The sequence below is a fragment of the Accipiter gentilis genome, chromosome 9 (genome assembly GCF_929443795.1).
Source record: "Accipiter gentilis chromosome 9, bAccGen1.1, whole genome shotgun sequence".
NCBI lineage: Eukaryota > Metazoa > Chordata > Aves > Accipitriformes > Accipitridae > Astur > Astur gentilis.
This window is the reverse complement of record NC_064888.1, coordinates 41,146,515-41,162,957: the sequence shown is the minus strand read 5'-3', so window position 1 is coordinate 41,162,957 and position 16,443 is coordinate 41,146,515. Positions and strand designations below refer to the sequence as shown.

At 37.8% G+C, this 16,443-nt stretch overlaps 1 protein-coding gene across 3 annotated transcripts in view; it reads right to left on the bottom strand.

Annotated features, from left to right (window-relative positions):
• The window catches only part of DOCK1 (dedicator of cytokinesis 1), a 315,989-nt gene that overhangs the window by 268,796 nt on the left and 30,750 nt on the right, over positions 1-16,443 (bottom strand). For 2 of the 3 annotated variants that reach the window (XM_049809511.1, XM_049809514.1), the window contains exons 3-12: positions 16,334-16,374; positions 14,367-14,422; positions 12,738-12,834; positions 9,157-9,305; positions 5,870-6,005; positions 4,529-4,686; positions 3,886-3,967; positions 3,318-3,453; positions 2,903-2,975; positions 267-409 (exon numbers count right to left, since the gene is read on the bottom strand). In XM_049809511.1, the coding sequence (XP_049665468.1) occupies positions 267-409; positions 2,903-2,975; positions 3,318-3,453; positions 3,886-3,967; positions 4,529-4,686; positions 5,870-6,005; positions 9,157-9,305; positions 12,738-12,834; positions 14,367-14,422; positions 16,334-16,374 (1,071 nt within the window). The remainder of the gene's footprint in view (positions 1-266; positions 410-2,902; positions 2,976-3,317; positions 3,454-3,885; positions 3,968-4,528; positions 4,687-5,869; positions 6,006-9,156; positions 9,306-12,737; positions 12,835-14,366; positions 14,423-16,333; positions 16,375-16,443) is intronic. The other variant, XM_049809513.1, reaches the window with a different exon arrangement.

The following is a 16,443-nucleotide window of genomic DNA, read 5'->3' as shown; positions in this document are numbered from 1 at the left end:
AATGCAGAGGAAGGACAGATCACCTGTGGAGTTAACACGGGGCTGGGGGGGGAAGGTGCGGGGCAGGGTGGGATAGCAGAATGAGCCCTGAAGGACGGGGAAGAGGGGCAACGAACCGTGCAAACACATTTGCTGTTACCAAACAGCAGCAAGCAAGTGAAGGTAATATTATGCACCCTTGATTCCAAAATTAAAATCATCACATGTTGCAAATCAAGCGATGAGCAGTTTTAGGTACACCGGTGTATATAAAGAACAGTACATACCCTGACCCTTGTGGTTAACTTCTTTAGCAGCAATCACTTTGTTTATAACAGTCTGAAGGAAATCATTCTCCCCTGCCACCCTGGGTGAAAAACGGGATGATATGTTCAGCTGCTTGTGTCGAATGGCGTCATCCAACGCTAGCCTGGAGGATGCACATGACGACCAACACCAGGAAACAAAGGGTCACAGAAAACCAGAAGTCACAGTAACAAGGGAACACAAAAGATCGTATCATAGTTGTGACAAAGAGTATTTATTAGTCAACGCAAGACAAAGGACAGGAAAGGTAACAAGAAAGACAGAGGAAGACCATTAATCAGAAGAATGCTGATCTACCGCAGAGAAGTACTTCTCCCTTCAGGGACATGCATGCACAGCCCCCAGTAACGCTTTGTGAGGATAGGAAGGATGTCTCCCACCTGAGAATCCCCTGTTAAGCAGTGAAAACCTATCCAGGCAGTTTTCTCTTTAATATATATAGCAGACTGGCCCTGCAACACCTCCAGGGTCACTTGTCATTCTATAGGTTAAGCAGCAGTGCATACCATCTGAAGGAAAAGCTACCGTAAATCTCACAGAAATGGCATAGGAGAAGAAAAGCAGATAATCCAAACATTCCGTTAAACTTGATGAATAAATGAAAAGATGGAAACTATAAACAGCAGCATTAAGTGTCACTTAAGTAATCTTGCCATGTGCTTTTGACAGCCATTGTGTTGGTGGCTAGTGAATGAATACAAACAAACAAAGATATGAAAACAGAATTGCATGTGGTACAACAGAAGCAAAGCATGGAATGAGAAGAAAAATGTGGCTCATATATACAGCCTAAGTCTACGTTGGAAATAATGACACCAGTATTCATCGTGTGTTTTCACATTATTCATATTCTTTGGAATATACTTTTTCAGAAGAACGTTTTAATTTAGTGCGGGGGGGGGGGGGGGGGGGGGGGGGGGAGAAAAATCACATTGTACATCTCTTCAAAAAGCTGATTTATATATACAGAAAAAATAAATCAGTGTTAATGGAGCAGAAAACTAGATGTTCCATTAGCATCCACTTTGATACACAAAGATTCATTTTCATTGCATACTTGAACACTCACTAAAAAATAAACTTGCTATTGTTCACCACACAATAAACATATCATGAATGCCCTCTTCTCTAAAAACCCCCGTTTTCCTTGAAAGAATGGAATTGTACTTCTGATTTTCACATTAACACCTGCTACAACACTCCAGCAACACTGCTGCATACAAACGAAACCGTGTCAGACACAAGGCATACACCCGCTCGGCTCCCTATAACACCTGCAGACCTTACAATCCTCTCAGTAGCCCTCCATCTTCAAACCACAAGGGCTTCCTGAATTAAGCCTATTTTCCAAAATAAAGTTAATTTGAGATTACATTATTTCTAGTTTTTCTAAAAAATATTATCAAAACCCCTCTGAATATCCATTAGTATATTCATCAAGGAATTTTGCTAACTTAACTATGTTTTGCCTTTTTGAACAGATGGCAGTCTAACATTTCACACAATGGGAAAACTAAGCATTCATATTTTATCCACATTTATTTGACTTATCCCTTCTACCCTTCCCCACTTCATGGAATAAAAAAAAACCCTATGAACTACAGATGGAACAGAGTATTTGCCACACATTCTCTTTTGTTAATAAGCTTTTTCTTCTAAAAGCACTTTCTCTGCACATATCTATATATTCACAAAAATTCAGGCTATTAAACCCATATGCCTTAATATGATTTTGTGGCTTGAAGTCAAAACTGATCTTTGATATTATGTTAAATTCATACATGTCCATACTTCAAAGGACACCAAATCCATATTTGCTATTAGCTAATTTAATTATTGTAAAATAGCATCTGTCAAACTTCATGTCAGCAACCTTAGAGTCAGTGTGGAAAGGTCTGCAGTTTTAGATGACAAGTAAGACCAGGTCCACACAGCAGACTCCTTGATTCTGTGAACCAGCTGTAACAGGTACGTGCAGCAGACACATCTCCTCCCTTACCATCCAACCAAAATACCTAAGGCTTCTGGTAAAAGTCTCACATGATACAAGTTGAATTACGAGAAGGTATTGCAGGAGGTACATCAAGCCATCCTTCAAATTCTCAGCTTTTGTTTGTACTCCAATTACTGTAGCGCCTACTATGAAATTACATCTGCTACCAAGATAAATGTTATCATTTACTAATTTCACAGAAGTCACCTGCAGTGGATGTTGGTAACACTGCTTGTCTTTCTCAATCTCAGGCAGAGCTGAACCAGCAATGCACTTATTTTAAGCATTTCACCTCTTACACATTATCACCCTGACATCATTAAACAAAAAGAAAACAAGACTACAAAACTGGGAATGCAGGCTTTAAACTCAAGACTTAAAAAAAGTTTCTGAGGCTATCACTGCTATAACTAACAGGAAATTATCAAGAAGAAATATTAATAAGTACTAAAGATAAAATACCACACTGAAATAAACTAACTTCAGAATATTTACGGAACGCTTCTTCCAATCAAAAGTTTAAAATGTTTTGTCATTTTTAAATGAATGTTAAAACCATAATTCTTTCACTTCTGCTTGTTCTTTAAGCTATTCCCTACTTACGGTTGAAATGGTATGAAGTGCTGTTTGTCCTCATCATCCACTTTTCCGTTTATTATGTCTGTAACATCCATTACTGAAAACAAAAACAAAGTGTACTGAATTAAGCGATCCACATGGGAAAAGGGTTGCTGAGGGAATACCCTGGGGGACTGAAAGCAATGCTGACTCAGAAGAGGGATGGAGTCAACCGCACAATTTCAAAATTCTCCTATAGAGTAACAACAACATGTTGCAAATAACCTTTGGCATCTCTAGCTAAATGCGAGTCCTGAAAGCTACAGTAAACTCTACAACACAGCAATCAGTCTGACCTGGGAACAATTCTGAGTTTATACAACCCCACAGGAGTTTCACACCCCCAACTTTCTATTCAAGAATATAATGTCATATAGACAGCTACAGCGCACAGAGTTACCTGCTACTCCAAAAGGTCGCCGCAGCCCAGAGGTTAGTTTTCTCGTGTTGTTGTCCCTCAGCTCCATTCTGCCCACTCGCACAATCTGACAGACGAAACTGATTTTCTCTCTTTTCAGATCTTTGCTGCCCAGGTCCTAGAAATTGTAGTTTCTTCAGATTACTTTATAATAATTGAATTTCCAGTTCCATTCTAGTAGGCAGAAGGTTTGCTGTTCAGAGTTTGCCTTCACCATGCCAGCCTCTAGCACCAGGGCAAACTGTTCTCAGAGTAAAGGAGTTTTTGTAACAGTACTTAAACGTCTTTACTCCTGCGTAAATTAATTGCTTAGGAGGCCAAATGATTTCTAGTAAGTTAAAACTTCAAAGAGCAACTTTGGTTTTAGCCAGGTATCAAGAATATTTAGTAGTCACATACGGAAACGTCTCATGTGAGCCTTCCCAGGATCATTACCTGCAGAGATAACTCCACACTGTTTACATACAGATCGTTACATTCCTCAGTTGTTTCATAGCTTGTGAATAAGTGCTTTAAAAGTTTGCCAGCTGAACCAAGCCCACACACTTACGGTGAATACTGCTCGAAGGTTATGCAATCTGTCTATATCTTTAGGGAGTCCACAGCTTGACCACCTCACCAAGTAGTTTTCACTGAAAGAACAATATTTTGAGGACTTTTTGTTTAAGTGGCTCCTTTTAACATAAGCAGATAAAATCAACTTCAGAATTCAGAAAAGACTACTTTAAACCCAATCTACTTAACCTAAACAAACGAATATTTACTTAGTGGAGAGCTGATATTTCCCTTTATGTATATCATTTAGTAAAAAAGAAAGCAACTCCTCAGCAACAGTGTAAGAATTTCTTTAAGGAAGCAGGGGATGTAGAAATCAAACTCTCAGATTAGTGCCAAGGCTGCTGCCAAGCGAGGGCGCACACCCTTGCAGGTGTGTTCACGTCTCATTTAAGCTCTGCACTTGGGAAACCACAGGCACAGCGTGATGAAGAACAGCACGACCCTGAAACCTACCCAAGGTGAAGAGACTTGCCTGATGTGGTGCTGAACACGATGACAAAGTGCTGCTGCACTGCTCCGTCCCAGATGGCCCTTTCCTACGCCTTTCACAGAAATCTGACTTTCACGAGCCCTCTCATCCTGCTACTATAACTGAGTAAGCACAGATTAGGGAGTAGACTCAGGAGTACACTAACCTGATAAATTTTGATTCCAGTGGATCGTACAGAGACATCAGGACTTCAGCGTCTTCCCCTATTTTACAGACTACATTTTTTAAATTTACAAATAAAGCAAATGAAGGAGTGGCAGCAAACTTGGCTTGTCTGTTGATATCGATATTCTGTTTCTGAGACTGTAATTCAAGAACAGAATAAACTTAAGTTTAACTTAGCCTAACAAATATCCAACTGCTATAAAACTTTCCTAAAACCCTTCAGACAGAAGAGGGGTTTTCTGTTGACTATCTACTCCTGTGATCTTTTTTTATATTAGGATTTACAACAGATTTCATTTTCTGGATCTGTCTGTAAGGAGGAAGAAAAAAAAAGAGGGGAAACAAAAAGATGGGGAAAAAAAAGAGATGTCTTCACTTATTAACAAGAGAGCTAAACAAATGGAGAAAAAAAAAAATAGAGCCTCAAATATATCTGACCAAAAAAAAAAGGAGGCCTGTTCTTTGCTTTGTCTGATGTTTTTCTGACCGGTACAGAGAGCTAAGAAAGGAGAGAAAACAGTGCCATTTCTACAGGTCACCCACCCCTCAGACTTCAGCTCCCATAAACTTTGCACAAACTACTTTAGCTAGGCAGAAGGGAGGAATGCACATGGGACAAAAAGGAAGCTGGCTGAGGCAGGAACAAAGAAACAACTTCGGATGCAAAAATTTAATAGTTTAAATCCCGTTTAAACTGGTGTATTTTTACACCAAGTCTGGTAAGGGCTGCAAGCGTGTGTATGGCCCATTACAACTCAACAGGATGCAGTAACTCATTAAGTTGCACTAACGCGCTCATGAGCAACTCCTCAGGAGTAGCATGCTCCACTAACTGCTGCTGACATGGGCAGGGCTCCTTACAACAGAAATGGTCTTCCTTTTAAAAATAAGAATTTGAATTGCAAAGAAGCTTTAAGTGTCTTTAAATCTGCCCCTTGTATTTCAAAACAACAAATTTTCAGGATTGGCGTACAGAAATCATACAAACATAATGAGGATATTATTCTACTTGATTCTCAAAAATAAACTCTCATGACAACCTAACATACAAACCTGCTACGTATGTGTCTCTGATATTAACCTACAAATGTAGCGGGCCTACCGATATAGGTCTTAACCATAAATTCTACTAAGCCCTTTAAAGGATGAAAACGAGAATTAAACAGCCTAAGACATACCAGTTCTTACAGAATGTTTAAGCCTGATAACGTTTCACAAACCTATCAAATTCTTCACTACCAAAGCTAAAAATAACAGGCACCTTGTTAGTTTACAGTCTTATGTTTCAAAGGGAAAAGCTACAGTGCATAGTATATCTTACTTTTTCCTCCTGTAGCCTCTCTTCAACTTGCTTGGAAGCTATTTCATGTGCTCTGAAAAGGCTAATAGTGCTGGTCTGCTCTGGGTCCAAAATATTGCCATCTTCATCTCTAACAACCAGATCTAAATCAAGAATTCTAAACAAACAAAAAAATATGCTTGTAAATTAACAGTGCTCAAATAAGTGGTTAAAAGACACCTGCCAAGTGTTTAACATTGAAGTCATGCACACCTGACATACAATAGAAAAAATAGTATTTGATACACGATAAAACAATTTAACACGTCACCAACCCTGGAGATAACCATCCCTGGCTGGAAGTCACTTTTTACCACAGCACAGAAAGAACCAATGTAAATGAAATAGCAGAACAGCTGGGGAAGTAATTTCTTAAACAACTGAATTTGCAAAAGAGTTTGTCTCCTCCTCTGATTCATCTGACAGTTTGAACAAATATCCACTGCAGTCACGTCACATGCAAATTGGTCAGTTCATTTCGTCCCACTTCACATTCTCCTCCAAAGCAGGCATATTTGTACTTTAGCAAAAACCTATGAGATATAATAAGGCAAGAGCTGTTTCCCTTCATTTAAAGCAGAAGCCAGATTTCTGTCAGCAGGGTGTTAACGTCCATGATTACCTTCTGCAGGGAGGAAGGTTTCTGCCATAATCAAATCCAGTTTTAGGAAAGACCTTTCACATTTTTCCATGTTAGTACAGTGCTAGCAGCAGAACCAAGGATTAAAAAAAAATAAATGAATAGGTCTAGGTTGATCCACATTTCTCTGCCCATCTTCCCCAAGACCGACCTGCTCACCTCCATTCTAGTACATATGGTCCCTATTTTCTTCTTCTAACTCTGTAGTCACCTTTCACGATGGAGCTGCTGTAACTGTGGTTTTGAAGTATGTTTGATCAATGAGCTTAAATCAAACTTGCAATGCCTGATAAGCCACACAGAGGTTCTGGGTTTATGAGAGTAAGTCCCTTTTGGACATAACCCACAATTACTTGACAAGAGGAACAGAAGACTTGTTTCATGTACTTAGAGGATCACTCCTCGCCCCTCCTTGACAAGAGAGAAACCTGGAGGCGTTAAACAAAGCAGGGTCAATACACAAACCCCTCCAATTAATTGCCCTGTATTAATTAATCGTGGATGAATATCACTCAAGTTGCAGAGTGCAGGCAGCAGCTTATTAAGAAACACCTCCTAAGCCTGTAAGTGGACCTAGTCATCACAAAACTCTCTAAAGCACCCCTGGGACACCAAGCTCCCAGATGAATTTTCTAGCGAGAAAATGGTTTCATCATTGAAACTAAACAGAAAAGCAGCCAAAATCATCTTGCTCCTCCCTAGTACTGTTTCCGGGACGGCAGCCACAGGAGAAGAAACACCCACTGACCACTTGTATAGTAAATGTCAGCCCTGGAGGAACGAAAGCAGAGTCCTTCCATAGGAAACGCCCACTTGGGCCAGAGGAAAAGGTAACTCAGATTCAGAGAAAGACTAATCACCCAGCCTACTACACACCAACAGGACAAGAATGTTTGCACAGACCGTCAAATAAATAGAAGCAAACACGCCTTTGATTTCAGTTCTTTGTTTTAGCCTTTAACTTGCAAACAATGCTTGGAAAAAAACTGGAATTTTTTCCTAAGTGTCCCAGTTACAGATTTTTGCAACTGAACAAAAAACCATGTTTTCACAACAAGATTACCTGACCTAATTTCAGGAAAACGTTAAAAATACGAATTCTTAAGACTATTTACTTCCTCGGTTATTTTGACAACATGCAGTAAAATTGTTGCCTTTATTTATAGAAAAAAATCTTATTTACAAATCAGTATTTCACAAAACAGGAAAAGTTAGGATATGATTAGATAAGTAAACATTTATGAAATGCATAATGATTTCATTCTGTCTGGATATCAAAATCATCATTCGTGCTTATATTAGACAAAAGTGAATGTATGACTACATTAGAAACATATGGTATCTTTCAGTTCTGAGTATTTACTCAGAAGTTCAAATTCACTTCCCTCCTATACTCCACAGAGAATGTTCTGATCACTTAATTAGTCCATCAGAACATTCTGAATATAAAGCGCAGCACAAGATGTTCCATTGTATTTGAACACTGAGCATCTGGAGGTTATTCAGAGTAACTTTAACCAACTCCTTAGCCAGATGGTAAAATACAGTAGCCAAACAAATAATATCAACAACATCTGGTTAATTGTCTACTGAGGTACAACAGTCCATATCTTGGATTATAAATGCTAATTACTGACTGACTGCAGTTACTGATTATTTTTTTTTTTTTAATCACAGCTTTTGCTGATAAAGTTCATGAACAGAAATACTGCAAAATTGGCAGTTCTTAAGGAATAAAACACAAATAGCTGAAATCTGATGAGTTATTTACATCACAAGGGATTTAAAGACCGGTTTGTTGAAAACTTTTTCAGTCCCCAGGTGCGCAGTACTACAACACTGTCTCTCAGTATTCAAAACACTGCTTCAAATAATTTCCTGATTGAAGAATAAGATAGGAATTCTCATTTTCAATCAAAATGGAAAGTCATAACTGTATGGACAACTCGTAATCTAAAACTTTATTTTAAAAAATTTTGCTTAAATCCAGACTGCTGTTTGGAAAGTTAATATGCCTGAATTTCTAACAGATTTAACGTATACAACCTATACTGCTGCGGGGGGGGGGGGGGGGGTTGTGTTAAATATTTCCTTCACAATTCCATTCTCTTCTGTTAAATAGATACTTTCTTTTATTAAATCTGTTTGTTAATCTTCTGGTACAAGCTATATAAGTAGAGGAACAATGAGCTAAATGATGCTTCTGAGCCAAATCCTCCAACATCACATAACAGCTAGAGTGAGCAGCTGGTGGTGTTGAGAAGGCAACAACTGTTTATGCTGCAGAAACAAGTAGAGTTTAAATTATATTTTGAATGGAGGCAATACTTGCACTTTTCAATTGACCTTAAACATTACAACTTCATAACAGTATCAAATTGATAAAATCATCAAGCGAGAGAGTTACATATGGATTCCACTTTACATATTATAACTTGAACTATACTTTAAAGATGCTATATCGACTTCATTCTTTATCTTGCTACAACAGGAATGTTAACATACCACTATTACATCACCATAAATACAGGAATAAAAGAATCCTGCAAGAAGTCATTGACAGCTAATGTGTATTACACAAGCTGATTTGATTTTAAGCATGAACGCTTGGAAAATACTGTTCACAAACCTGTTGCCATAATCAATTTTGGCAGTCACTTTCTTTTTCAGTTCTTTGAGCTCATCTTGGGGTAGGGTCCCAGAGAGTATTTGAGATCTCCACTCAATAAGATCATATATCATGTGCCGTACACTGCGAAACATTTCTCTGTTATCTTGCTGTTTGGAGGAAAAAAAGATGGGTAGAAGTTAGTTTTGAAGTCTAATGAGCGTCTTTTAGATACATATAATAAACTGAAATTATAAAATATTAATTCAAAAGGGTTGGAGTCTACAAATAGCTCTAAAATAGGAGCCTACCTTTCTACAGCACAGAACACAGAATAGAGAGTCTTACACTCTGCTTTAGGTATCTGAACAAGTGTAAATGCTTGTGTTTATGTTACCTTAAAGCCCAGGTCATACTGTATTCAGAACAGGCATTCAAGGGAAAGAGATGCTTTTCTTGGTTTGCAGAGCAACTTTATTCAATGACCCTCTATACCGAGTAGAACAGGACTAAAAATGGTGCATTTTAACAGCAAGAGGTTCAAGTTCTGCAATACTCCATCTACGTGTTACAGAATCCTTCCCCCCCCCCGCCCCAGTTAAACCTTCAGAATAACGCTTTACAGTTCATCAGTGTGCAAAGCTGAGTGCATCAGTATCTTACGAGACCACAGCTAACACCTGAAGGGAAGTGAAAAACCAGGAAAGCACTAAAACTTTTGGGAAGTTAAATACCCTAATTGTTTATAAAGGCTGGAACTATGGATATTAAATAGCACCGGCAGCATATACAAACTTTTCTTGGCAACATTCAGCTAAGCTAGGACACAGGAAGATAAAGTTCCAGATTTACAATGGAAGAAATCTCTTTTCCAGAGCATTTTTTATACACATATGCATTCAGAGACAAAAGATTAAATCTTTAACCACAAAACAGAATTTGACATGTTGGTTTAAACTGTGGACAGTGTATATACACAACAATTTTAGTGCAAACAAACAATACCATGCAAAACTGAAGTTGCAGAACAACGGCCTTTCTATTTTTATTGTGAAAGATAACATTGAGACGAAGACAACACAGAGGCCCTGAATGCTTTGATCTTACCCAGAAGCAGTCTCTCTTACTGTCTTCATAACCCTCAAAATCTAAGCCATTAGTTCAAGACACTCTTAAAAAGAATACATCTTTCTGAACAACCTACATCAATAAACTATTCAGGCTACGCATAGCTATCTCATTCAGACTACACCTAGGTCTCATTTGAGCGAGTACAACTGGAATAACTGAAATAAAATTCTCCCCTATATTTACAAGGCAACAAAAAACTGCAGAAGGTGCAGGAAAAGAATATAAGAACTCATAAAGACTCAGGGGAAAAGTATCTAACTGTGAAACTTAAAGACTTCAGTCTGTTCAGATTATCAAAAAGCTGACTTGATTATAGTGCAAGAACCTTCACAGAGAAAATACCCGTTATTAAAAGCTCTTTAATGTAGCAGAGAAAGACACAACAGGCACATACGGCTGGAAGCTAAAAACAGATAAATCCAAATGGGAAAGAAGTTCATGATTTTTGATGCTGCAGGCAATCATAAACTAGTGAGATGAAGAACATGCCACATCCTCTGCTATCTGCAGATCAAAACTGAATACCTATTCAACATTCAAACACAAATTACAAACTGAATAAAAGCATAAATGTGGTCATTTAGTGACTTTTGATATGCAAAACGTTGATAACATGGAGCATCTCTCTAGTCTGCAGATTGACCAGTTTGAAACTGGCCACCTCCAGTAAAGCAAATGTCCCTTGAAAATGCAATCCCAGTGCACCAATGCTCTTTCTGGCAGCTGACCACATGCAATTAATCTAAAAGATATCCTTGAGACACAAACTATAAACAAACTCATTAAGTGATCTGCTCCTCAGAGTAAAGCTGTAACAGGGACTGGAACCCTTTCTGCTACCAAATTGAGGCCACTGGCAGCATCACACCTCACCTGCTCTTGAATTCAAAGTTATTAGCAAAGCACTGCAGTATTGTTTAGCTGTTCATATGCCTTCATGGAAGTAAATGCGTGACAAACGAGATGTTAAAACACGAACAAGTGATTCCCACACCAGGAGAATTTTGTAATTTCTTAGAAGTTACTGCTACAAAAAACTCACACAAGACTTGGGAAAAAACTTCTAACAACGCCTCTTGCTATTCTTCCTTTCTTATTATATGTGCACCATGGTTCTCCAAGTGGTATTCTCTGACATTAAACAATATTAGATCTCATATTCAGGATAATCCCAAAAAAAGACATCAGGGTCAAAATGTAATCCTTACTGTCCTCAGCAGCACATGGCAGTGGAACCAAGGGCAAAGCTGTTCTGAGTGCCCTCTCTAGAATCTGCTCCTCCTAGTTTGTTTCTGCCTGTCTACTTTCTTGCTCCACAACACATGACCTCTCCAGTATTACATTACATTAAAGCTCTCTACTTAATATCTAATCTGTTTCTCTTCATATAAGATATCCTTCATCTCATCTAGTGCAATACTACATCACTTGCAGCATATTATATTTTTAATCTTTATTTTCATGGGTGTGATTAAAAACCACATTAGTCAACACAAATATCTTCATTTCCAGTTAGTGCCTTCATTACACAGCTTTTTATGATAGAAGATTTCAAACATATTTCTAAGGAACAGACACTCTGCATTAAACCCTACTTTAAATACAACACTTCCATTTTCCCATTATTTTGTTAGTGACCTTACATGAGAGGATGAGAAGTTCGAGCTAGGATACCTCACAACCTACAGCATGCTGTTGCTTTCCATCTGAACTGCATTTTTAAGAGTACATTTGAACACTCTTTAGATCTTGCTTACAGGCACTTTCATCTGTGTAGTTTCAAGGTTATTGTATTTTTCTAGTACCCCATCTGAGAGATTATCAATGCAAATGCTTATTACTATAAATCTCTAAGAATATATTCTCATGTGCTTGGAACTTAAGCACATGAAAATAATCAGGCATGTAACTTCAGATCAGGATAAATTGGTAACAATCAACTTCAAGTACAAGAATACTGAGAGGTAAAAGGCATACACTGATGATTTTTCAAAGGTTTCCATTTACACCCACAAATTCAACATCAATTTTTTTCATAACATAGCTCAACAGCATCAAGAACTGCCCTCAAAACCATTTTCTTCACTTCTTCAACACAGTTGTCTACAGATTTGGAAAAATCTAATGTATACTTTAAAAATCCACTGTATTCTGCATAATTGTGCCCCATGAAAAAGGGGTCATAATTGCTCAACAATTTATTCCTAGATCAAGATAACACTCCAAAAACCTGATTCTGCACAAGAAATACACAGTATTTGAGAAAATACTCAGAAGAAACACTACTGAGATTTATGCCTTAACATAGAAGACGCTAAATAGTTTTTCAGCATTAAAAGTAGCCTGTAGAAACAGTAACAGAAGTGGAATTTCAGTAACAGTTCCTTCATACTTCTCACTGTACCTTTGACAGCATCACTCTTTTCACAAACCATATACTATTGTAAATGTTTCCCTAAGTTGATACTTACAACATATAACTGCCGCCATATTATAGACCATTCCCGCAGGGTTGTGGTAACCTCCTGAATCAAGGGGAGCTCATTGGGTATAACTGTTTCGTGTTGTCTTAAGAGGAAGAGAAAAAACAGTTTGAATTAAGCAGTAGTTTGGGGTAGGATGACAGAATCATTCCTAAGAAGGAACTGTTCGTTTCCAAAGACAATTCAATAATGACAGGGTTGAAAATAACATCACGTATTATAAATTTGTAAGTTAAAAAAGAACGTATTATCAGATACAGGAGAAGCGGTGTACGCTAATACATCCACGTGATGTAAAGGGTACCTCCGTGGGCTGAAACTATGCAACTGCGCGCCTGCTTTCCAAACCCCTCCTTATCTCTATACTCATATCGATACATAACTCACCATACCATTTGTTATTGAGATACTAATTTCACAAGAAGCAATCAAGATGAAAGCCAGATATGCACAACCTACAATGCCGTGATACTAATGCATAATTCTTTTTTTTCAAAATATTGGTCTTGCAAAGAAAAATTAAGCATGCAAGTCATTACCATTACATTTCTGTATGACTTGTTTTAAAATTATGTGCCATGAAAGAAAGAAACAACAGATAGATCTTTTAATATTTCAGAAGTAGGGTACTTAAAGGCAGTTTTGTAATCAGCAAGAAAGATGTCATTATGCAGCAATCTCATGATTAGCAGTTTTATCATTTACATATTTAACAGTGTATAAAAATAAATCAGGCACAAAGGAATAAAATATTTTAATCCTGTTTCACTCCATTCCATACCTGGCGAATTATTTATGAATTTCAGTCCACTCTTTTTTTTCTGGGGTTTGGGGTTGCTTTTTCCCCGTTTTTTAACTACACTTCTGTATCAATTTTATGAATTTTTACATGCACATCCAGCAATGCTGATTTTATATATAAAGATCTGAACTTTTAACAGCTGTTAAATAATAACAGCCTAAACTATTTAGTGTCACACACATCAGGCAAGGGAGCAGGAGAATCACAAAATGAACAATTCAACAGAACTTCTCGGTAAGGCAGAAAATGATGCCTGGATAATGGCTTTCAGCGAGGAGTCCAGTCTACAAGATTTACTGAAGAGGGAATTAAGAAATTACTTAAATTTTACCTGCAGAAAAGAAAGGTATCTCATATCAAAGACCTCTTTTAATATACCAGGCAGAAGCCATAAGACTCAAGGGCTGGAAAATAAAAGAAGCTGGGAAAACTGAAATTAGAACTAAAGCAGGGGGCAGGGAGCGAAAGAAGTTAATCTAGGTAATTACTGGTCAAGAGAGTAATAAAAGTTATAAAGAAAAATGGTAAATTATTAATTCTTCTGAAACCTTTCCACTAAAACAGAGAAGGTTATGCTTTAGTTCAATTATATGACAATGCAGCTAAGGACAGTACCAACCAGAAGCACTGCTGATGACAGCACCTTCGAACCCGAGATGAGTTACCAATTTAAAGTATTTTAAAAAGAAACACACACATTTTCGTCATCAGCACCTTAACTAACTGGAAACGAGTACAAGTTAGCTGATAATCCACCAAAATTATGTAGATACAAATAGGAAAATGGATTTTCATTATTGTCAAATGAAACTTACCCTTTGCCTTCAACTATTGCTTCCTTAAGATGTATATATGAGGCAGGAAATATGCCCTTTGAGAGGGAAGGAGAGGGGAAAAAAAAAAAAGTATTAAATAGCCAGTTGCATATAACATTTTATCTATTACCTAAAAATATGCCAAGACACATTGCCGCATCTGCAGAGCCATTCACATCCTCTTAAGCATCAGAACGGTTGTGTTGTGGCATTTTGTTTTCTTTTTAATGTACATTTACATTTTGTATGGCATGTCCTTTCAAGAAGGTGTTATTGTAACCTTAGCAACTACAGGCTCAGTGTTTTTCAACTTACCTTCACAGTATCAAAGCAAACAGCAGTGATACCCTGTCACCAGTGGCCCTACAAAGGGGTGTTTCCTCCCCAGTTCAAGGTACAGTTTGCCACGATTCTCCACATCCCTGGATGTTATATACAGATGCATATTAAAACAGACTTGCTTTTGAAAGCATGAAAGACAGAGGATTTTAAATAGACCTCCTCCAAAATGACGTTTTGCCTGTAATCCAGGTCCACTGCTTGCTTCTCCTCACGTCTAACCAAGCTTTCTTACTTACACCCTGCTATAAGATGTTGCTTCTGTTCCCAAAGTGGTTTTGCCGGTGTTTCCAGTCTTCCAGTAAAAAACCCTGTCCAGTACTGCTTTTCTGACATTTTCTAAATTAATCTCAAGATTCCAGAAATACAATAATATTTTCAAAACAGTGTAAGCTCATATTAAAAAATACTTCAAGTCAAGCTGAGAAAGTAAGTTTCTCCACCTCACCCTTTGAGGTAGTAGCAGTACAGTTTTATTATCATCTGGGAGCGCAAAAAGAGAGATTCGTAGAAAGCTACAGAAACTGGGGGGGAGCGCAGCAGGAGAGGTGTCTTTTCATCCCAGTAAAAAAAAAAAAAGAAAAAAAAAAAGAAAAAACACACCACACCCACTACATTAGGGGCACTCAGACAAATGCAGCAACACGTGGAATTAATTTAAGCCCAGAAGAATGCATAATTGCTTCTTAGGCTGCAACAAGGCATGTTCATGGAATATGGTTCGCAAGAAATTTAGTGTGTTTCCAAAAAAAGAAAAAATCAGAATAGAAAAACCACAGAACAGGCCTGGTTAGGAAATGGGTGGGATGAACCACACAACTCAGCTCTGTACTTTTAGACATGCAGACGCAACTCAAAATGTACCTCTGTCGGCAAACATTACATTTTAAGTGTTTTACTTTAAGTGAAAAAAGAAGCAAAGCCAGAAGTCGTTTAATTCTGGTTAATTACTACTATAAAGTAAAACGCTCAAAAAATAAAACACAATGTTACAACCAGTATTTGTGCTGTTTCCTTTCTTTTTATTTCAGAAGGGCTGCTATAAACAGCAGCCCTTTATGCACACTGAAAGCCTAACAACTAGGCAAAATTACACTGCAGAAGATTACTCCCCCTCTCGCAGAGAACGACTGAAAATCACAATGTAGATCTCCATATCACTTTCCAAGATGCAATTCCGTTTTACGAGTAATACATTATTTAACAGACAGTGAAGCAAAGTGTCAGCCTCTAAACAGATCAACTAGAACATAAAGTTCTGAACTTTTTATCGAGGCAAAGGCTCTGGTACACCAGTTACTGCAGAAAACAAGCTGATGCACATTAAGCCCTCTATAGTGACTGTACATATATATACCCGTAAATTGGGGGGGGGAATATATATATATATATATGCAACTCAGCTTTTAGGCCTTGCTAAAATAAGTTTCAGTTAGCTTGAAAAATCCACATTTACCAGAGGTTGACACTACACACCAGCAGTTATTAGAGATCAATGGACACATGGTGAATCGCTCCCATGCAGTACTGTAACACGTGCCCGAGATCTCCATTATAACAATGCACCCAATGCCATAACACATCTTCGGCCAAGAAAAAAATCAGCACTCTGCTCTAGCAACACTTACCTTCTTGGATTTTTTTCGTAGTGTGTAACCTCTGTACCAACCTAGAAGGGAAAAAGGAAAAGAGCATTGAAAAGTTCATTAATGTCACCTCCTGGCTGTTCCTTCTCAGC